Consider the following 24,483-nt stretch of genomic DNA (forward strand, 5'->3'; position numbering starts at 1 on the left):
TTGTAAACGTCATGCGCTTTATCATAGTATAAAAATCCAGTTACGAACGCTGTTTGATTAGTCACTCTCGATAATTAATTCCCCAGACGTTAAAGGGAACGCTTCATCCAGTCGGCTCATATCTACATCCATAAGGCTGTACATGAGTGGCAGTTACACATACACATAGTTTCTTCAGTCTATATGTTAAACCGTGATTGCCGAACGTTGGTTTTCACTTGACCGTCAAGAAACGTACTTACCCCGTCCTTTAGTTTCGCACATGATGTGTTCTTCGAAGGACAGGTCTCGTGAGTTTGCAAAGTTTTCATCTTTTAACACTGGAAAGCGTCGCTTGAGAAATTCTCTCTTCTCTTGGGATCCTGCAGAGCAAAAGAGCGGTTGGAATAGATTTTGAAGCAAGGGTAAGAATTATGTTTAAAAAAATAAAGCAGCAGTTGCTAAATTCACGTGTTTGATTTTGATATGAAGGTAATTATTTATAAAATATTAAATCGGTTGATTTATCTATTGACTTATGAAAAGCTGTCGTATCATGCAACACTACTCAGGCTAGAAGTTGGCCAAATTATTCTTAAATCGCCATTTCTCAGCTATTGAGTCTGTGAATACTTGGGTCTAATTGTCTAGCCGCAAAATTACATAAATTTGGCAAACACATATCCCTGAACGTAGAAATTAAAATACCGTTTTTTTCGTGATTCAAAGTCCCACCGACTGGTTCTTGGTCAGACCCCCATGCAGGGTGAGCACAATTCATGGTTCGTCTAGCAGGCATGTCAATTGTGTTTAAATCACAACAAGAGTGTGTCACTGCTACGGCTGAAGCGGAGAGTATAGACATGTATATCCAATTTTATGGTTTCCGAGTTTTACCGCACCCGGAAGTGAACTTACCGGAGAAAACGCAATGTATGTCGCATGCGTGAATCAGCCGGCACTTCATTCATTACTGCGAGCACGTTAAATTATAGCTGTAGCGATAGTCTCGTCACCATGAGTAAACTTTTCTGACTGTGCTACAAAGCGAAGCGAGAACGCTAGCGCGTTTAAGATCAAGCATTTAGGAAAACGCCAATCTTTCAAATTCTGACTTGCTTAATTCTGTGGAGGACGTTTATCCATGGCTACTTATGTTTCTGCTTATATCATTTACCCGAGAAACTAGAATTTCTCGCAAAGTTGCGTGTCCCACGTGTTATTTTCACTGCTGTGGCACTTCACAACGCGAAAGTGCCGGGCTCCTCAGCTGCCTGGCGATCGAGCCATCGTGACTCAAGAACGAGAAAAACAGTAAAAGATTGTAAAGATCGCGAGCATCGGAATCGCCTGGCAGCGATGACTAGCTGATAGATGGCGGCGTTTCTTTACGTTGAGCGAAATTAAATTTTTGGGTTTTACATGCTAACATGTCAACTTGATCTTGATGAACACCGTAATGGGAGACTCAGCATTAATTTTGGCCACGTGGGGCTCTTGAACGTGCATTATGGTACCCAGTTCCTGAATATGCGGCCGCCATGAACGGGATTTCATCCCGCAACTCCGTGCTGACCAGCGCAAAGCCAAAACAGGCCTGGCTAGTGGAAGGAGTTGCATCGGGGTCAGTAGGAAAAATTGAGGTTAGGTCCCTTAAACCTAATCAAGCATATGCGTTAATATGCTTTCCCTTGGGAAATGAAGGTTTAGTCTCCGTTGTGTATTCGTTGTACTTTCGTTTATTCAAGTCAAATTGAATGGAATTTCAAAGCTTATTGCGCCAGCATGACGAGAATAACTTCCGTTGTGCATTGCTCATTGCTATTGATGACGTAATACCTAGTTGTCCTTTATTTTTTTTAGATCAGTTGTGAGATGAAATGATGTTAAGGCAGGCTTCGTCGCTTACTGTCAACATCACGTTTTCTTGTTCGCTATCACCACAGACGACTGTTTCACACATTTCAATTTAGAGGCCGTTGTCCTTAGAGGCGTAGCCAGGAAGCGGGTCGTGCACACTACGCTTCTGCGTCCCTTCACTCCCTGTACCGGTTCATTGCATGGACATCAGTCAGTACAAGGTATACTGTGGTGTTGCATAGTGGAACTTTGTGCGTGCTGCAAATCGCTGAAGAATTCTCGCCCTGCTATAATATCGATTTCGTCGTTTAGGCTCCTAAGTGGAGGACGCGGCTTTTGGCACGAAGGGGACCGCAGGTGACATATCCACGTCGGGTAGGAACCACAAGATGCGCCGAAAATACACCCTCGCTCTGAACGGACGCGAGGACGTTCCGGTCAGAAGCATGCGGGGAGCTGGGAGTAAGGAGGAAAAGAGAGGCTGTGGTCGTCGGGGGGCCTGCGTTCTCTCCATCTCACTCGCTGTGCGTAGTGGGCTAGAATAAGAGCATTCGGGCACCCTAGTAATTACAAGTATGCGCTGTGGCTCGCGTAAAGAAAGAAATAGAAGTAAAGAAAATGAAAGAAAACAATAAAATAAAAAATGAGGGGCTGCTTGTTTCCTTTCTTTTTCTTGTTTTAGTATTACGTGAGATCAATGACTTGTAAACACTCGCTTGCTAACTAAATTAACAAGTTTCGTGCCACACGCGCACAGCGCAACGTAAGCACCTCGCTCTGTGACCACGGAAATTCGCTGTCAAAACACAGCAGCGAACAAGGGTCGCAGCAGCAGCGAGGGAACGCACCTTCGTGCTGTCTCTTGCTTCAACGTGCACTGAGCGTACTGTGCTTCGCTACTGCTTTTATATTTTCCTGACTGAGTTCTTCCTGACTGAGTTGACTTCTCAACAAGGAAATTGAAGCTCACTGCCGCGTTCTAAGTCAACAGCAATGGACAGAGCTCTGTCACTCCCTAGACGGGCAGCTCCACCACCCCCGCTCGTGGAAAATCCTCAAACATTTGATTGATAGCACCACCACCCGCTCATATCAACAAGAACGCCTCACCAAGCTTTTATTCACAGAAAGCAAGACGCATGGCCAGGACCACGTTAAGAATAGCTTATGTCAAAAGTACATCCCATCTGGGCCCACTCAACCTCACGGCCCGTACACAGGGACCTCCAACCCTGCCCTTGATGAAGATTTCAGCGTAGCAGAGATTCATGCTGCCTAACATAAGCTGAACAGACGTTCGGCGCCAGGCCCAGATGGTGTTACGAATAAAACACTAAGAAATCTAGATGACCCCTCGGTGCAACAACTCACCGAATACATCAACAACTGCTGGCGCCAGGGATCCATTCCCCCGACATGGAAAACAGCCAAAGTTATCCTCATCCCCAAACCCGGTAAGCCATCTAGCCTCGCCAATCTCCGGCCCATATCGCTAACTTCATGTGTAGGCAAGGTCATGGAGCACGCACTCCTAACCCGTGTAAACACTCACCTCGAAGACACATGTGCTTACCCCCACTCGATAATTGGCTTTAGACAGCATCTTTCCACCCAAGACGCAATGCTCCAAATTCAGCATCAAATCCTAGATGGCAAATCCCGTCACACGAAGGCGATCTTGGGCCTCGACCTCGAGCGCGCCTTCGATAATATAAGGCACTCCACCATCCTCGAGCGCATCTCCTTGCTCAACCTTGGAGAACGCACTTACAACTACGTAAGAGACTTTCTATCCAATCGGAAGGCCTTCCTGTCGGTCGGAGACATTCGATCGGAGGAACTCTCCCTCGGCAGCACGGGCACACCGCAAGGCTCTGTCATTTCCAAAATACTGTTTAATCTGGTTATGCTCGGATTAGCACAAGAACTACAAAACTCGACGGCAATGAACACACGATATACGCCGACGACATTACAATCTGGGCTGCAAAGGGCAGTGACGGCCAAATCGAAACTGCCCTACAAGACTCCATTGACGTCGTAGAGAATTATCTTGAAGGCACGGGACTCCGCTGTTCCCCTGAAAAGTCGGAGCATCTCCTATACCGCCCCACACTCCGTGGACGCCCCCCGCGGGGCTCCACGACTAAACGCCAATACGAGGAAATAGAGCTCAACCTGAGGGATGGCAGACTCATACCCGTGGTCCCTTGCATCCGCGTTCTTGGTATGACCATAGAAGCCAACGGAGCTAACTCTACTGCTATCTCAAAGATCCTTCGACAGACCGCCAATACATCCAGACTCCTGAAACGAGTGACCAACCAGCGAGGGGGTATGAAGGAAGAAAGCCTCATCCGCCTTGTCCAATCTTTTATCGTCTGTCACATTACTTATGTGGCGCCCTTTCTCAACTGGTACAAAGCTGAAAAGACTAAACTGGACATCATCGTTAGAGGAGCCTATAAGCAGGCCTTAGGACTACCCAACCATACCAGCACGGAACTTCTACTACAATTAGGTATCCACAACACGCTAGACGAGTTAATCGAGGCCCAACGTCGATCTCAACTAGAGCGGCTTACTCTCACGGAAACGGGCCGCAGCATTCTAAACAAGCTTAATATCACCTACCACCGTCAACATGGAGACAAATACCCAATACCACGCGACATTCAGCAATGGATACATGCCGACCCTATTCCGAAAAACATGCACCCATACTACAACAAAGAACGCAGGAAGGCACGAACTACTTCTCTCATCAAAGCTTACGCCAACACCGCGGGCGTCACCTTCGTCGACGCAGCTGAGTACCAAGATGGACGGCGCTTTGCGGCGGTTACCACAGTAGGCGGCTTGCTCCGACATGCTGCCAGCATCATTACCGAAAATGCCGAGACGGCCGAGGAAGTGGCCATCGCCCTGGCCACTCTTGACCCAGCCTGTCACACCATACTGAGTGATTCTCGCGCAGCAGTCAACAACTACATCAAAGGTCGTATTTCTCATCAATCACTCCGTATCTTACGACAAGCCCCGCATTCGCCTGAAAATCAAATCACCCTCGTCTGGATCCCAGCACACGCCGGCGTTGTCCATCCGCACCTCACCAACCTCAACGAGGTTACACACTCCGTAGCACGAGGACTAGTCAACCGTGCCGGAGACGGTGCAGGTGCACCCGCAGAACGCGACCGCCTTACAAGATACAACGACCTTGTAAAGTCATTTTACCTCGCAAGAAGAACCTTCCCCACCCCTCACCGCAAGTTAAACAGGGCACAGGCAACCACCCTTCGCCTGTTACAGACGAATACATACCCCTCCCTCACACGCTATGACACTATATACCCCGACATCTACCCGAGCCAGACGTGCAAGGTCTGTAAAACTGAATCGGCAACATTCCCCCACATGCTATGGGAGTGCAAAGATCAATACCAAGATCTTAATCCCGTGACCCTCTCGTCGAGATGGCACGCCGCCCTGCGCAGCTCCCATCTCGACAACCAACTCTGGGCGACCCAGCAGGCCTACGAAGCGGCGAAGAGGAAAGACCTCGACGTCCCGTCGTGGGAGGCCTAGGCCCAGCCGACTGAACTGCTGGTGCTCATTAAAGTTTACTCTCTCTCTCTGAGTTGATATGATGGACAGTTTATCTAACCTTCAAAGTTTCTTTAGTTCTGCAAATATAGTGTTTGTGAGCGAATAAACATTTCGTCATTTATGTGACATTAGAGCAGGTAAAGCAGTATTTAATCCCCGACCAGCCGCGGTAGCCCAGTGGCTTTGACAACGCACTGGTGAGCTGCACGTCCCGGGTTCCATCCCGATCGAGGCGGTTGCGTTGCTGTGACGGCAGAATGCACAAACGCTCTTCTATTGTGCATTTGTGTTCATGTTCTAGAAACTCAGGGGCTCAAAATTATTGCGGAGACTCCAATTACTGCGCGCCAACATCACACAACGTGCTCTTGGCTCGTAACCGCAGAAACCCTTTTTTTTTGCGAACATAATCACTTCAGTGCTTTGAATATTCACCACATCTTGCTAATAAATGTAAGGAGTCATGCACAGCTTTATATCGGACGCGCAAGTGCAGTATATTCCAATCAGAAGGAATAGATATTGAACGCGTAGGAGCTGCTTGTAGCATTTCTTTAAAGCAGTCCCTCTCATGAATAATACAATTTTTAGAAATTGTACATGTCTGAGTAATGGCGTTTTCTTTTTTCTACCAGAGCACATGCGCAACAACATCCCATCGACTGTGGGTATCAGCATAAGAAGTAGTCTGCTTTCGATGCGCGTCAGCGAAATGAAGGGGAAATGTATTTCTCAAAACCTTGATCAGAAAGAATTCAAACGGTTTCTTTTATTGCGTAGGGAATTAAATGGACACTCCAAGTGTATTTCCACCGTCGCTGTGAGGTTCTGTAATGAGTCCAAACACGATAACATCGCGTCGCGCTGTACACTTTATGTGCAAGTGAAAGCTTGCGAGGGTCAGCCGAAGATAGCGGCTTAATCTCGCGCGCGCGATGGAGGAAGGGGTAGCAGAAGCGCGCCGTCTCTTATCGCGCGCGAGGCACGGGGGGGAGGCGAGGGAGCGGGGGGTGGGGTCGTTCTACTCCGGCGGGTGCTGGTTACGGCTAGGGCGCCGCATTTTGCAAGCGATCTGCGACGTGAGCAAATTACGCGGGGTGCCGGTAGCTTCGTGTGCGCAGTGCTTTCGACGTTTAGTTCGCGCTGCAGCAAGAGAGACAAGGAAGTTAAATTCGCTCGCTGCTGCAGCTGCCACGCTTATTAACTGCAGCGTTTTGGCAGCGAGTACCCGTGGTCATCGAGAAAAGTGTGCTCATGTTTCACAGTGCGCGCGTGACACCGTACACGTTATTTAGTTAGTAAGTGAATGTTTGCAAATTTTTACGGCCGATGACACTTCTTGCTTACTTCGTATAGCTGTTTACCAATTTGCTATCGCAATGGATGTTTCGCGTTTCGGATGAAACTTATACTTTTTATTGCCAAATTGGAAGTTGTATGCACATCATGACACAGGAAAAGCGCTTTCAAATAAAAAGCTGCATACGGTAGCGCTAGCATGTCCAACGCGTGCCAATGCGTCAGTGGGAAGCATAAACAACCATTGATTTAGCGTTGCAGTTACATTTAAAATTCATAATTTTCATATTGCATTCTACTTTACATTTAATTAAAATAGGATGTTAAATACATGGCAATTCCGGATGAAATCCACACACATATGAAGTTACAATGGTTCTACGGTGGCCACTTACCAATAGTTACCAACAAGTTTTCAAATACAGGTCAATGATATTTCAAGTAAGTTTTTGTGGACTGAGCAACAAGACATAAGCCGAATGTCTACAGAGTTCAACCGTTTTCGAGTCGTTCTGTGTTACGAATTCGAATATCGGGCGTTAAGCGAGTCTAAGGCAAACTCGCAATTCTTTTTTTCCGTTGGCGCATTCAACTCACCTACAGTGGTGAAGACCGTGCAGCCCATGGAAAGAGCAATTGAGATTGCGGCTTGTCCGACGCCTCCGCTGCCGCTATGTACTAGGAGCGACTGCCCAGGTTGAATGTCGGCGCGTATCACCAAAGCGTAGTAGGCAGTCGAGTACGCCACAGGGACCGTAGCACCCTCTTCCATGGTCCAGCTTTCGGGAATTTCCCACACCATGATCGGGTCGGAAGTGACTGCGGTTGCTATGCCCTGGCCACTGACCATTCCCATGATACGCCGTCCGTTCCGGTCGCGGCCTGAATACTCCATGCCGAGGAAGGCCTCGTCAGTGACATCTTCACCTGAACGAGAAATCCGAATGGGAAAGTGGGAGCTTTGCCCTTCCATTTCGAGAAGTACGCGAGCTTTTACTCTCGTGGCAAGAAGACCGACAGCGAAAAATAATGCAGCGGGTTGCTTGGACCGACACTTTGCCTTGCGTTAGTGTCAGCGCTCCATTCTCCTAAATACTTAAGAGATTTCCTTGTACACCATCTCTATAGAAATTAAGTCGAACATGAATGCCGTTAGCACCAGAGACTTTCCACGCACCTTTAGAGCATGGTACTAAGCGAGGAATTTCGGTTCAATGACGAATAATTTAGCATGGAATTGGGCTTCAGTTCGACGATTGGGGCATATTCGTGAAAGTAACAGCGACATAATTAATATTTTAGCTTTTAAGAGACTTAGATGGGTGTGTTATTTATGTTTCCTTGTAGAACCCTGGGAGTGTTAGCCAGTAGCGCCACTCACAGACCTTGGCGGCGGATGTGGAACATCCTTTTTGCCGCAGGCGTCACGAGAATGGGACCTGTTTCGGTGAAGGCAACCAGTCAATAAACCCACGCATTCTACTTGAAGGCATCAATGTTGCCGGATTCGAGACCCTCGTTGTGTAATTAACGAGAAGAAAGGGGGTTAACCAAGGGGCCCGATTTTAATTAGTCATATTATAAGAAGGGAACAAACACTGACGCCAAGGACAACATAGGGGAAAATACTTGTGCCTAATAAATGAAATAAAAAACGATAAATTATTGGAAATGAAAGTGGATGAAAAAACAGCTAGCCGCAGATGGGGAACGCTCCCACAACATTCGCATTTCATGTGCAATGCTCTACCAATTGAGCTACCGCGGCGCCATTTTTTCCGCCCACTTTCTTGGGTATTTATGTTTCCTTGTAGAACCCTGGGAGTGTTAGCCAGCGCCATCGCCCACAGACCTTGGCGGTGGACGTGGAAAATCCTTTCTGCCGCAGGCGTCATGAGGATGTGATCTTTTTGGGTGAAGGCAACCGGTGAATAAATCCACGCGTGCTACCTGAACGCATCCATGTTGCCGGATTCGAGACCCTCCTGGTGTAATAATCCTCGTGGTGTAATCTTCTCGTGTAAAAACAAGAAGATCACACAGCCTTCGCATGCGAAGGTTGTGGGATCGTATCCCACCTGCGGCAAGTTGTTTTTTTATCCACTTTCATTTCCCTTAATTTATCGCTTCTTTATTTCTTTTATTAAGCGCATGTAATCTCCCATACGTTGTCATTTGCATCAGCGTTTGTTGGCTTCTTACGATATGACTAATAAAAATCGGGCCAGTCGGTTAACCTCCTTTCTTCTCGTTTAAACGATTCCACAGTATTAAAACACACAGAACTGTTAGGTAAGTCGTTTCAATTAGAGATAGCGGAGGGAAACAGTGAATATCCAGGTATAATAACACGTCTTAGAGGTTGGCGAAGCACCTTAATGTGGTTACTTCGTGATCAGTGTAAAAAAACGAATCAAGTAAGGTACGTGACTGCGGATTTTTGAAGTGGCCATGATAGAAAAGGTAAATGAATATGAATTTTGAGATTATTCTTCGTTGTGTCAGTGGTTCTAAATGTGCTTTCAATAATAGCTCAGAGACAGTGGTTTGTCTTGAATAATCAGAATGGATGACTCTGGGAGGCAGTTTTTGTATCCGCTCTGCTTTATGAATTAGGGTGTTTTTGATAAAGGCACCAAATCCAATCAGCATATTCAGATGATGGACTGATCAGTGTTCTGTAGGCATTTAGTTTGGCCTCTGGCGGAGTATTGCACAGTTTTCTTCCTAATAAGGACAGTTTATCTCCAGCGGTCAGGCATATATAGGAGATGTCAGGTTCCCAGTTCAGGTTTGACGTGATATTACGGCCCAAGTATTTTACCTGATTGCATTACACGAGTGGGGTGTTTCGTAGAATATACATGAAATGAAGTGGATTTTTCTTCTTAGTAAATGTGAGGCATCTTGTTTTCGACGTGTTAAGTATGCCTCGGAACATCATCTCATTGAGGCAGCACTCGTGCTTACCGAGCGTTTCTGTCGTTATGGTGGGAAAGGAGGACAATTTCGACGACGGTAAAGACGACGAATTGGCAACAGCCTCTCGGGATTGTCATATTCTGTCTATGTATCTCTCGTAAATACATCGTGTAAATAGTTTTATACCCGTGACATTATGGTGGACTTGCGGAGTAAGCGTGTTCCCCACGGAGCTCCGCAGCGGACGTCTCACCCAGCCTGGGAACATGCTGGTGTTACAATGGTGTTGCAATGCTATGTGCAACTTGCAACATGCAATGGTGTTGACGTAGAAGAATGGTTGAAGATGTATAACGGAGTGAGCAAGGCGAGCAGGTGGGATCCGACCATAATGCTCGCCATTGTGACGTTCTATCTCGAAGAAGCACCGCGAGCAAGGTTTTAAACACACGAGGAAGAGCTAACCAGCTGCCAGTTGTTTATAGAGAAGCTGTTCGACGTCTTTGTTAATCCGACCGGTCTACAACGAGCCGCCAAGCAACAATTCGCCACGCGTACCCAAACTGTTACCGAGTCGTATGTCTGCTACATTTAGGACCTCCTCGTCGTCTGTCATAAAATCGACACGTCCATGTCAGAGGCGGACAAAGTTGGACACATTAGTAGAAGCAACGCAGACGACGCATTCAACCTTCTGGTCTTTAGAAACCTATCGACGGTTGAAGCCACCATGAAGGAATGCCGCCGATTTGAGCAGGCCGAAGAGTCGTCGTACACACAATCAGTTTACACGACTTACAAATACTGCAGCTACCTCTTCTTGTACCGACCCCACCAACCAATCTAGCTTGCCACCACCAAGTGAAAACGTGACCCGCATTGTATGCCGCGAACTCGAAGCAGCGTTTCCGGCTTCGCCTAAGCACCCCCTTCCCCCTTTCCTCAAGCAATTAATATCTAGTGAGGAGCAGTGGGAGGCTGCCTTGCGCAGCTCCAGGCCCGATCTTCAGGAGGCCATCCTGGAGTGGGCTGAGAGGATAAAGGAGGCCTACTTCAAGTAGTTCCTCCCCCCACCCTCTATTCCATTGCCCCCTTCCCTTTAAAGAGGGATAAATAAAGTTTTTCATCATCATCATCATCCGGCTTCGCCTCAACAGATGTCTTGAAACAACACAGCCGAGACTACATCGCTGATCCAGTCCGTGGTTCGCCAGGAAATCGCTATGTGTCTTCCCAGCGCCTGCTCCTTGAGTCGTCCCGACACCGTCCCCACGCCTATGCCTTGGTCATATCGCCGTCCACTTTACAGCGCCCGTTATTCCTACACTGCCCGTAATCCATCGGACTGGCGTACGCCTGATGATAGGCCAATCTGTTTCTGCTGCGGCTGAATCGGTCACGTTTCCCGTCACTGCCGGAGTCGTTGGCCATCCGCGCCTCGTAACACCTTCTGGAATTCAACTTCGCCCAAAGTTCTTCACCCCGTCGCTTCTACGACGCTTCCGATGCCACTATGCCATGCTATGCTATGCTCACTCACTCGTATCAACGTAGCCAGTCACGTATGCCCGTCCTTCGCCTCTTGCCTTCACCGACCTGTCCAGGACCATCCAAGCAGGAAATCTAGGCAATGTGGCACTTCGAGGATTTGCTGTAATTTCGGACTCGGCGCATAACCTTCCTTTAACGCTGTTTACGAGTCATAAGATTCTTGCCGTCCAAATTGATGGCACATCTGTCACAGCACTGATACATACCGGGGCACACATATCCATTAGGACCAGCTGCCTTCGCCGCCATTTAAGGAACATCGTTACGCCTGCCGTTGCTCGGTTCGTGCGAATCGCTGACGAGAGCACGGTGACCGTAGTCGGAATGTGTAGTGCGCGTGTGAGCATTTCCAGCAGCCATACTGTCATCCTTTTCACTGTGCTGGATAAATGCCCTCATGACCTCCTTCTGGGCCTAGACATTTTCTGTGTCCATTCAGCGCTCATCGATTGTTGCCCAAGTACTGTGCGTCTTGACCTGCATCAACTAGACGTTCGTTCCACACCTCACGAAATTCGCCTAAGACCGACTGATTTTGTTAACGTTCCGCTACAGGTCTTCACATAAATGGAATTGTCACCTTCTACGCCAGTTCCCGATGGTGATTACATTTCCACTCCTATCACTGCCATTGTTCTCACACCTAACGGAGCTATCCCGCATACAATAGTGAGGGTGACAGACAATCGCACGTATCTCCTTGAGGTGAATTTAGGGCTCACTAAGCAAGTTCTGCCTAAAGATATCACCCTGGCTACGCTCACTTCTTTACACAATAGCTCCGTTGAGGCTTTGTCGTCGGCGCTTCCTGTGAGCCTTTCCGGTCTGCCAATTGTACTGACGACATTCGGAAAATGATCGCCCAGCTCACACAGCCGATCGCTCGGCTGCACAGCCCTGCAGTCTATTGCTTTCATACAAGGACATATTCCACCTAAATTACCAACCATTAGGCCAGACGTCACTTTTCAAACATCCTATACATACGGGAGATAATCCATCCATTCATCGGTGACCCTACCGAGTTTCAGATTCGGACTGCCACGTCATCAAAACGGAAGTAAACAAGATGCTAGCGAAAGACATCATTGAGCCATCGTGAAGTCCCTGGCCGTCACCCATCGTGCTGGTCAAAAAGGACGGCGCATGGAGAATCTCCATCGATTACCGCCACCTCCACCGCATCAAGAAGAAGGACGTCTACTCACTACCTCGTATCGATGACTCTCTCGATTACCTATATGGGGCACAGTATTTTTCGTCCATCGACCTACGGTCCGGATATTGGCAATGACTCTGGATGATTTCTATTGTGAAAAGACCGCCTTTATAACGCCTGATGCTCCTTACCACTTCAAGGTAACGCCTTTTGGATTATCCAACGCCCCGGCTACCCTTGAGTGTATGATGGACTCACGCCTCCAAGGATTAAAGTGGTCAACTTTTCTCTGCTACCTAGATGATGGTATTCTGGTTTCACCCATCAAGCGACTTTCAGTTGTACTCGCTTTGTTTCGCAAGGCCGGCCTACAGCTCAACTCCAAGAAATGTAACCTCGGCCACCGTTAAATTACTGTCCTTGTACATGTCGTCAATGCGACTGGCATCCGACCGGACCCGCAAAACATTCGCGCCGTGAAGGACTTTCCTGTTCCACAGCCCGCAAAAGATGTCCGAAGTTTCGTTGGCCTTTGTTCTTACTTCAGCCGCTTAGTGGAAGATTTCGCTTCCATAGCACACCCTCTAACCGACCCCCTGAATAAAAATGCACCACCTAGATGTGGAGCCTCTCAGGCCGCCGCCTTTTCTCGCCTTACCGCCATGTTCAACATCCCACCGATTCTTGGACACTTCGCTCGTTCAGCCCCTACGGAGGCGCGCAACAATGCCACTGGCCACGGGATCGGTGCCGTCTTGGCACAAGTTCAACACGGCGATGAACGTGCCATCGCCGTCTTTTGTCACCTGCGGAGCGCAATTACTCTATTACCGAGCGCGAATGTTTGGCCCTTGTGTACGCTGAAGCGAAATTCCGCCCCTATTTATACGGCGGGCCCTGTTCTCGCCAGACCACCACGGAGCACCACGCACTCTGTCCGCTTTCGTCATTAAAAGATCTAACAGGGAGGCCGGGACGATGGGCTTTGCGGCTACAAGGGTATGCCTATTCTGTGGTGTACAGGTCTGGCCGCCTGCACAAGCACGTCAAGTGCTTGACGTGTTACACTGTACCCACGCCCGAAGAAGACGCTTCCGCTAGTGTTCTATCTCCCAGCTTTTGGACATGGCGAACGAGCAACGCTATGATGCCACCTCGAGGACCCTTATTGACCGCACAGAATTTGCTCCTACTGACCCATCGTTACGGTGGTTCGTCCTCAATGACGGGATATTGTACCGACGCAATTTTCATTCTCTTTGTCGTTCCTCAACACCTCCGCTCAACCATACTTCAAGAGCTCCATGACGGCCAACTGCCGGACACCTCAGGGTTGCGGGCACATACGACCACCTGCACCGCCACTTCTACTGGCCTGGACTCGTACGCTCCGTACAGCGCTACGTAGCTGCTTGCAAGCCCTGCCAACATCAGAAAAAGCCAGCAATGCTTTCTGCCTGGCAGTTACAGCCGATCGACATTCCATCTGAGCCATTCTTTCGCGTGGGTACTGATTAATCTCCTTGGCCCTTTTCCCGAGTCCGGCTCCGGCAGCAGGTGCATCGCTGTTGGTACCGATTACGCGATGCACTATGCCATCACTTGGGCACTTCCCACGAGCCGCGCAACCGACGTCACAGCTTTTGTACTCCGAGAGGTCATATTATTGCATGGCGCCCCGCGCCAGCTCGTTATCGACCATGGTCGCACTTCCTCTCCCAAGTCATCGGCAATATCCTACGCTCATCTTCTACCAAGCACGAACTGGCTACCTCCTACTTTTTCGAAACCAACGGCCTTGCTTAGGGACTTAATCGGACATTACTGACATGCGTTGGAAATACGTTCCGCCCGACCACAGAGACTGAAATGTGGCGCTGCTCTACGTCACGTTCACTTCTAATTCATCACGCAAGTTACTGCTGTGTATTCCCCCTTTGGCTTGCTCATCGGTCGTGACCATGTACTACCATTGGACGCTTCACTCCTCTTGGTAAGGGATTCGAGAACCGAGTATTCCTACGACGCCATCGGCCACGCTGACCATGCGCGCCAGTTTGCCTCTACTCGTTTGTTGGCATGTCAGGAAGCTCAGTTGCACGCTTACAGTCGCCGCCATCGTGACACATACTCTTCACGAGGCTCTCTCGTATTACTTTTGTCCCCTGTCCGCCGAGTGGGGCTCTCCGAGAAACTCCTTACTCCTTAGAAAGGCCCTTATCGAGTTCTACGTCAAGTGACCAGTGCCACATACGTGATAAACCCCGTAACCTCCGTCATGCCACCAGGTTCCACATCATCTGACGTCGTACACGCCTCTCGGCTTAAGCCTTACTATGCACTTACTGATGGCCCCCTCTGAAGGGTCGAGACTATTCTTTTTCTACCGGGCGTCGTGTAACGGTGGGAAAGAAGGACAATGACGACGACGGTAAAGACGACGAAGTGGCAACAGCCTCCGGGAATTATTAGCTGCTGTTTATGTATCACGCGAATACATCGTGCAAATAGTTTTATACGCGTGACACCATGTTTGTTGCTTATTAGATGCATTTCAGTACATTGCGGAAGGAAAATGAAGGCAAAAATTTCATTCGAAGGAGGTCGGTGATGGACGGTGTTGGTACATAACGGTGCCGCAAGAAACGTGATGATTATTTGCCGATATATTGTTTGGAAATGTTATAAAGCACTTAAGTGCGCCGTGGCATTCACGCGAACCTGTTAGCTTAGGTTGTCCGCGCCAGAAAGCAGGATGACTCCTCAGGAGGGTGAAATATTGCGTCAAGTTAAAGAAAATACTCACCACGTGCCGTGTCCATGTTTACCTTTCCGCTGGCAAGCATGATGTCACGGAAGTTGACAGCCGAGTAGTAAACGTCGACGAACAGCCCGTCGGAGCCGGTTTTCTCGCAAGGGGAGAGGTAGTTCAGCGGAGACTCGTACCACAGGAGGCTCGACAGGTCTCCGCGCGTCTGGACGTTGAGGTAAGCGTACGGCGTGGTCTTCTTCGACTCTTCGTCTGCCAAACGTTGGAGGATAGCGGTGAGTAAGGTGATTGTTTTATCGAACTGTATCCCCCATGGACCCTCTTGTTGATGTACGATACGAGAAAATTTAGGAAAGCAGCAGAGCAACGCAATCAACACGTTCTTTTCAGGTAATTTCGCAGAGAGCCAGCGTTGCTGTTCCAAATTTATATTAGGTGTAAACTCTAGGAAAGGAAATTCCTTGTTCCGCGAAATACACAATTAAGCTTTCCTGCAATTTTCTGAATCCTGTATTTTTTGCGCGAGTTTTCGAAGGCACGAACAAATCAAGTACAGCGCTGGTTGTTGCGGCTTAACGCTCTGTGATAGCCCTTCACTCGTTATCTTCGCTCTCTACGTATTTATTCCCAGGCTTATGTAACTGCGGTAGGCATATTAATTATTATAATAGTATTAAAGATATTAATGAACAAGATATAGTGAACCAGACCACTAAATTTTCTTCCTTTATAACTCCGATATTGTGATTGTGATAGAAACCTGGTTGCGTTCGGGCATAGCCGAAAGCGAAAAAATACCCCCTTCTTATCAAATCATTCGTAAGGATCGTGCAACTTGTGGTGGCGGTTTAGCGATTGTTTATAAAAAGGACACTGAGCTTGTGATGTTACGCGAATGCCCCGATAACGAAAGTATTTGGTGTAGGTCAATGCTGGGTGACTCACATTGCGTAACTGGTGCTGTTTGGAGAGCTCTTAATGCCCCTCTTGCCTTTCAAAAGCCTATTCAATACTTTCTAGCTGACAATGTGTCTCAAAACAGGAGTCCAATTATGGCAGGTGATTTGAACCTACCCGGCATAATTTGGGATGGTTTCAGCGATTAGCTCACAGGACTTCACACACTGTGATTCTTTTTTGACATGGTATTTAGGACAGATCTGACGCATGTAGGTAATGAAGGAACTAGAATTTGAAAAACTACTCAGTTCGTGCCGTATCTTGTATTTAGAGACCGCAGCATTACTTATTCTTCTCTGTGAATGGCGGACCATTAGACCATAAACTTGCCCTATTGGGGATAAAAAAATTTAGCATACCCCCCGAAACGCGAGAATCGATTGCGATAGCAAATTAGTAGATAACTGCACGAAATAAGGATAGTACCTTTATCGGCCGTATAACCTTGTAAACATTCACCTACTAACTAAATTAACAATGACAGAATATGTAAGCGGTGACTCAACGAGGACGTGGACAGAAACAGACACACAGAGATAGCGCTGTATCTGTGTTTGCTTCTTTCAACCTCCTTCTTCAGTCACGCTTACACATTCTACCATGGATTCAAAACAACTAGCCCCTCAAAGTGTTTTAACTAAATTAACCATCGCGGTGTCCCACCTGCACACATCTCGCTCGATAACAGCGGAAACTGCCTGTGAAAACGCGATTTAGAACCTCGGTCACAGCCGCCAGCCAATTGACCGCCGTGCATCTATCACTTCAAGGCGAATTAAACGTCGTATACACCGCGCTGACGAAGCTACCGGCACTACGCGCGCTATGGCAACATTGCAGATCACTTTGAAGATGGGGCCCGTGTTGGCGCGCACTGCGGCCACCTTGCACACCACTTTCAAGAACCACGAGTGCCGGCAACGCGTCCCTACGGCGTCCACCAAAGCCATCTATAGCGTGTGCGAATCGCGGTGCCAACGCCGTAGTACACGCCGCGGTTGTGTCCACTCTGTACGAAGCGGTGGGCGAGGAGGACATCCATGCCCCGTAGCAGCCAACGGAGAAGAAGGCTCGTTCTCTCTCTCCTGACCTCCCTTGCCTCGCGCGCCACAGGAGAGGGCACGCATTCGGGCCGCGTTCCTCGCTCGCGCATGCAAAATTGAACCGCGTTGGCCGGATAACCCTCACACGCTTTCACTCATACGGAACCTCACGGCGACGGCTACGGCAAAAAATGCGCCAGTAGTGTCTATATAATCGCTGGGTTTGGCCAGCCAAGCTAAAGAGAAAAACAACACAGGTAAAAAATTTCGCTGCAGAGATGTCGGCATCCTAAATTACATGGGGATGGCACTGAAATCGTTCGATGTAGTAGCTGGGCTGAATACGTTTCGGGATACGTTTAAAGGTATTGCCAATTATTGTGTACATAAATATCTTCCTGTGACGGTAAAAAAAATGTGAGAACGCAAAATTCGTTGGTGAATTGAGAAATCATTCAGGTAAAACCGAAATTATAACTTAGAAGGAAAAGGAAATAAAAGACAAGGATCATATTGAGATTCGAGATCTTTCACAAATTCCAAAGAAAATTTCTCTTGTGAAAGAACATTGCTGTTCCCACAAATTATCACTGTTTATGTCGCCTCGACGCTTTTGGCGTCTTCTCCTTCATCATGTGAGAATCCCACATGAAAATACCAGCAATTAATACCAGCAATTAATGTATATTTGTATACCAGCAACATGAAAATACCAGCAATTATTGTATATTTACAGACTGCGGAAATTTCTGAAAAAAAAAGAATTTTCCACTCACTACTGCACGTGCAGACCAATGCACGTGTCCCACGCCAGCGACACTTGTAAGGCGATAAGGTCAAGCGTTTTCCTTTTCAATAGTACTAGTAATGGCTGCTCACTAGTGCCCCGGGTCCACTCTTACGCTCGTTACATCATAGCGACGGTGAATCGCTAACATACGCAAGTAAGGCTTTAGCTTTCGAAAATGAACAAAGACACCAAACAACAACGAACAACTTACACCACTGGACAGCATGGTGCCTGTAAGATCCCCACTGTCGGTCGCGGTAGACGTTCATGACCAGGTCCTCCTCTATTATGTCCTTATATGCAGGGTTGGCGGGGTTGAAGAGGGCTGCGCTATTGGAACCTTTAAGGTTGGCGTCAAATACGCACCTGTGCGAAATAGAATGAACACGTCCGTAAACTATACGGGTTTAACAATTTTGTGCTTCTTTATGTAGATTAATGTGAGTGACGCATCTTTTTCTATCTTTACAAAGCAGGAAACAAGGCAGATCAGACCGCTAGCACTGCGGTTGCGAGCAGAGTTCAAAATAGTATTTCAATTGGCTATTTTACTGTCTGTCCACTTCACCATGAAGGCGACGTGAAATCCTCAGCAGTAAGTCTGTGGTTAACGTGCATAAACGTTCACTGTCGATAACATGTCCAGTCCAATGCTGATGAAAGCAATTTTAAGTGTTACTAAGACAACAATATCAAAATGAGTGCTTGCAGCACGTCGCTACCATTTAGGTTTCGCTGGAGCTTCTTGAATTATAAGAGCCGGAGTGTCTGATTGCGCGCCCTGCCACTAGACTTCGCAGTATGTTCTTATTCGAAGCTCTGGTGATCGTGTTGCCAAGAGAAACGCGCGAGCGACGCCTCGCTCGTTACAATATAGGATTATTAGTCCTCTTTTTTTTGTGATATCATTATCGGTGAAGGTAGTGGGGCTTGGGCGCGACCTGCGCCCAGAAACCACTTTCGCAGCCCGACGAGAGAGAGGAGGGCGTGGGAGTACGCAGTCGTCGGATTAACGGCAAGGCCAGGAGGTGAGAAAGGATGGCGTGAGGAGAAGCCCAACCGCAGGTGAAAGCAGAGGCCGTGGAAAACAGCCAGATGCACGAAAGTAAGTGCTTGTAATGGTAGGTACAAGCTCGTTGCTCAAGACGGAGTACGTAAGGGATGAGAAGCGAAGCGTCGGCGCCTAGGGATTAGTATAATTAGATTAGCATTAGGTTTTTGAGTCGCCGTCGATTACTTAAACAAGAGGTTACCTTCTGCTATTTTCTTTTTCACCGAAGTTTTCAGATTGCCTAAATGAATGTAAACAACTAAAGTAGCATAAACAGTGAGCTGAAGGAATTAATGTCTCCCGGTCTTTGCCACAGAGCAAACTGAGTGGTTGTAATCAAATATTTCGCCACTGGGTGAGGTCAGTGTTCCCTTTTATCGCGCATGTCACTGAGTACCACGCTACCTCATACAATACTGCGAAGTTCGATATTATAAGTGCGTGTACACTCAACTGTCGCCTTTAAACGTGTAGTGTGATTATGGTAGCTTAAAAAGCGTTCGGTGCCATGGGCGCACAACTTTCACGCTAGAAGGCCATTGAATGGAGTTGATATTTTTTACCTGAAGATTGAGTGAGGAAACAAACGCGAGGTAATGAAATTTTAGCTGAAATCAAGAAAAATAAATGGACATGGGCAGGACATGTAATCAGGAGGGAAAATAACCGATGGTCATTAAGGGTTACGGACTGGATTCCAAGGGAAGGGAAGCTTAGCAGGGGGCGGCAGAAAGTTAGGCGGGCGGATGAGATTAAGAAGTTTGCAGGGACGGCATGGCCACAATTAGTACATGACCGGGGTAGTTGGAGAAGTATGGGAGAGGCCTTTGCTCTGCAGTGGGCGTAATCAGGCTGATGATGATGATGATGATGATGATGACGTCGATTACCAGCCCGGCAACCGTGTTTGGGTTTGAACCCGTACACGCCGACGAGGACTTAGCGAGAAGCTTTTACGCCGATTTTTCGGACCCTACAAGATCATCCGACGCATGGCGTACTCGATTATGAGGTCGTGCCAGACGGCATTTCGCTATCACAACGGCGCCGCTCACGACCTGAAGGAGTCCATGTTGTGGGACTTAAGCCGTTCTACCAGCGCTAATGAACACTGGGACTGCGTTACCTTGGACTTTCCTTGTCTGTTGTTTTCTTACTTTTGTTTATAGCGCATCCTTTTGTGTTTTACTCTCCTGTTATGTTTGTGGCTTCGGGACAATGTATTTGGAGAGGGGGGCATTGACACGTGAACTTGCTCATCGGATGATTACGTTTCACCGCCTAACAAATGTTATGCACAGCGCAGGACGCGCGAGTATGTATCGGAAGTTTCTAGAATGTTATCGTTGCTTCTATCCGTTGACTGTGGTAGCCGAACCTTGTTTAATCTGATCGCACGTATGCGCGACGCGAACGGTGCAGAAATTTCTGGAAGACACGCGGGCGCCAGCGTTTATTCTGCAACGTTCGATGGCTCATGTTTAAAAGCTGTTGCGCTTGACGCACTGATAATATTTTCGACGATCGCCGGCTGTGTTCGATGCTGTCGCCGTTGTTTCAGCGTAGCCTGTTTTTTGAGGGCACAAGTTGGCCCAATAAAGGGCTAGTTTCATCATTCTCAGGGGCATAATTTTTAAGAGAATTTACGAAAACAGGTAAGGTTGAAAATTTGAAGCACGATGGTTACAAATTTTTAGCCCTGCACCTAGACGATATTCAATTTCTGCAAACTGCATCCCGTAGAGCATTGAAAGTGGACAAATTTGATATGTCACTTCTTGTCTTTTATGAATTTCTTAAATAGTTTGCACGGGGTTTTGCAAAAGTCCTACTCGTATAATAGTAGTCTTTTCGAGAGGCGTATATAGCGCACCAATATCGAGCGCCCTAGACGAACATTTGGATGCAAAATACAGAATCGTCATATCACTTTTCCATTGCTAAATTACTCGGTTGTAAACTTCGTAGTTTAGCTTCAAGAAAACTTAGGATTTTGAACAATATTTGCGGAAAATTCGCACCTCAATGAAGCAATTCACTACAAAATGTCAGTAGATTTCAACGTTTTTTCCTTTAAACGCAACAAACCCCACACAATTGGTGCAGTGCTTGCCTAAAAACACTATTTGTTCTTTTCATTGTATCTAGATAGGAGACCGAGCTAAAGCTTCCCCTTAAAAGAGGCATCAATGTCAAATCACGATAACGAGATATGAGCACTGAGGGCTAACTATTCGTGTGTACAACAATGACTTTTGCCCCTCTACTCCCAGTTAAAGCTTAAAATAATTCAAGGACAGTGCCATGGCTTTTATATTCCTACCAATTAGAGTAAAAATAATGTTGAAAACAAAACTGGAACGTAAATGCGAACGGCTACTTGTAGGGGCTTGACAAATCAAGGTGTTGAGTTGATCAATAAAACACTACTTTCCCATATTTCCGGAATTCATAACGCTTCATTTTAAGGTATATGCAATCCTTGCCACGCAGACACGTGTATTTAAACATCTATGCTTTTTTCACAATCACAGCGTTATTACTCGCGAGAGCTTTCCCGTGGCAGGCATGCAACATAAAACAGAAAACAAGAAAACGCGAACGTGCACGAATTCAAATTCAAGATGAGTAGAGACCGCGCACAGGTTTCCAAAATAGTTGGGCCGAAATACGAATCGAACCTGCCTGCATCAAATGATTCACTTGTGATCAGAAACAATGAGGATATTGCTACATGTGCAATATCAATATCCGACTCTGTGCAAAAAGAAGTGTCGTCCGTGGATTTTTATAGAAGTACCTGTCGACTAGAATAGAAAAGGTTGCTTTTTGAGCTGCCTCCTTGTTTAAGACGTTCCTATGGTTAGGCAACAAACAACATTAGAATAATTATGTTGTGCCCTAGAGCTTGAGAGCGAAAATGCATACGCCCTTTCGAAATGATCGACGATTTTATAAAAGACTTAAGCCAGGTAGGCAAGGCAAGAGTTTATTTTACTGCGTCAATTTGGTAAAAAAAATCGGCAGGAACATAATAATCATTTTGGTCCCAAAGCCCGGTTAGTTTGTTTTAGCACCGTCTTCTCGAGAACGGTTTCAAAGACATTTGTTGCTCTTTTTGATCATTTATCGATACAGATTTCGAGGCATCCGCAAGATACTCAAAACTTTTCATGCACGGAGGCTCCACCTGGCATTAGAGCTCTGACTGTAGAAACTGCGATATCAAGGGTAAACATTTTTCCACTCGTCAGACTTTTCGTCAAAGAAGCGATAAAGTACGCTGTGAGAGATGTCGTTATGTATACATACCGAATGTGACGTCCAATGGTCTCCGTTCTAAGACAGTTGGTTAAACCCAGGATGCCACTTTTGCCGGCGTCTTCTGCGAGTAGCCAGATGTTTTCTCCAGTTGGCTCCCTATCGTGCTCAACAGCTTTTTCCTTCAGCGACTCGACCCACCCGAAGCTTGCATTCTGCACGCCAACAACCACCTGCTTGGTAGCATCGATGGTTACGGTAACTTTCCTGAACAGCAGAAGCGCCGATATGTTATTAGACTTTTGTGCCACCAACCTAAATCCACGAGCCGTAAGAACGGTAGTCATGGCGTTCTCGGAGTAAACTGGAAAGGGAACACCGCTCACTTGCGACAGGAGAGCCTCTGCCGGGGTCAGCGCTGTGCGATGGCAGAGAAGAACGAATCCGTGTTCCTTGCACTGCGAGTGCGCTTTTTCAGCGAAAGTATCCAGGTCAACAGAGGCACTCATAACACCGCAGAAAGCAACCACCAAGTCAGCATCAGGCAACGTTTCTGTGCCAGGGACCGAAGGATGCTCCTGTGTGATCGCTACTTTGCCTTCGGGGGCTTCTTCCGGTGCGAGGATGTCTGGGTTGATGTGTGCGACAGTATATTCAGTCTTGAGATGCACATCGTACATGGATAAAATAGCAGACACCCGTGGACCTATGGCTGTGACACTCTCTTTGTCTGCCAATTCTAGCACACGAATTTTCTTGGAGCTCGTATTTTCGAGCACTACATCAAGAATGTATCTGAGGGGGTCCTCTGATAGGATTGCGGTGTTCAGAATATCATCCTCGATAGCTTCCTTGGAGGTTAGCAGTGCGGATTTCACTGCGGAAGTCAGTGAGGCAGCGTCGTTGGCTTCTTTGTCGGCGGTAACAAGCAGCTGGAGTAAGCCCTGATTTGGAGCAATGTTTTCAACGTACCGGTTAAATACTTCTTCTGGTACGTCGATGAAGTTGTGAGAAGCTTTGTCGGAGTGACTTCTCTCGTCCTCGATCTTCTCCATGACACGTCGGCTGATGCAGGAACACACGTCAGCATACTCTCTCCAAAATTTCTCACGATCTCTACCGACCACCTCATTATCCAGGTAAGGAACAAAGCGATACTCTTCAATGACTGGCGTCTGGAGCCTTGGGCGACGCTGTATGCTGTTAACCTTTATGCCTGTTACTTCGACGCCACCAGCACGGCGGATGTTGTGGTGAGGGTTACAGACGAGATCCACTCCTGCATATATGACCAAGAGAAAACGTTGTTGAGAAAAATAACGTGTTTACTACGATTCATTTGTCGTATTTAAGGCCTCAAAGTAGAACAAAGACTCAGAGGTACTCTCTACTTCATTCGTGGGAATATTCTGATCCACATGAGGCGACAGTTTAGGAAAATTTCCTTAGTAAGTGATTTTTGGTATCGGCCGATCATGTTCTCTAAAAATATAGGCGCTGAAGGCATTGGGTAGCATCGGCTACGATGAACAATTTGAGGTAAAAGCACGTGTTTTGAATGTGCACCCTGATGTTCACTAACATGCGCCCAAAGATATCTGCACGATTTTGGGAAGTTACCGCAGGGAACAAACGAGACTTGCAGAAAGGGACAACACGAACCGCTTAGGGTTCTCGTTTTCATAACTTCAGGTATTACCTAGTACAACAATCGAAGTTAATGATCTAATGAATTAGGAATCCGATTGGTCAGGAAGCTAGAAGACGTAAAAAAGCGGTGAATCAATTATACACCCTGTAGTAGCGCTGTCAAACATCTCATCGTTAAGAATCGCTACTTTCATGAACAATTCCTAACGCACGGATATTTGCCAGCGAACCGTGTGTTATGTCAGCTCATAGATGTTCAAGATTTAACTATTACCAGTGTCCTGAACAATAGTTTCAAAAAGCTGCGAACGACTCTTTAAGATCAGGATCAGCCGCATCACATAAGTGCTATATTTTACGACGTCAGCTAGATATGAGCATATATTAGCTAGCGTGATTTGGAGAGTAAGCTCCTCAAGGAGTGAGCAGTGCGTTGCATCAGCATTATTTTATTGACAATGGGTACAATAGAGAACCTTGAAAAAATGCACTGTATACACCGCAAATATTTGCAGACAATCTGTTCGCACTTGGAGTGGATTTACAGCATTGTTGGGCAAATGTGATCGCTGTAGCTGG

General features: G+C 47.2%; 1 protein-coding gene across 1 annotated transcript in view; it reads right to left on the minus strand.

The window, feature by feature from the left end:
* The window catches only part of LOC142591507 (fatty acid synthase-like), a 127,151-nt gene that overhangs the window by 32,010 nt on the left and 70,658 nt on the right, over positions 1 to 24,483 (minus strand). The window contains exons 15-19 of the mRNA XM_075703831.1: positions 22,306 to 23,533; positions 18,154 to 18,308; positions 15,186 to 15,401; positions 7,345 to 7,674; positions 243 to 362 (exon numbers count right to left, since the gene is read on the minus strand). Coding sequence (XP_075559946.1) covers positions 243 to 362; positions 7,345 to 7,674; positions 15,186 to 15,401; positions 18,154 to 18,308; positions 22,306 to 23,533 — 2,049 coding nt within the window. The remainder of the gene's footprint in view (positions 1 to 242; positions 363 to 7,344; positions 7,675 to 15,185; positions 15,402 to 18,153; positions 18,309 to 22,305; positions 23,534 to 24,483) is intronic.

The sequence above is a fragment of the Dermacentor variabilis genome, chromosome 8, assembly GCF_050947875.1.
Source record: "Dermacentor variabilis isolate Ectoservices chromosome 8, ASM5094787v1, whole genome shotgun sequence".
NCBI classification, from domain to species: domain Eukaryota; kingdom Metazoa; phylum Arthropoda; class Arachnida; order Ixodida; family Ixodidae; genus Dermacentor; species Dermacentor variabilis.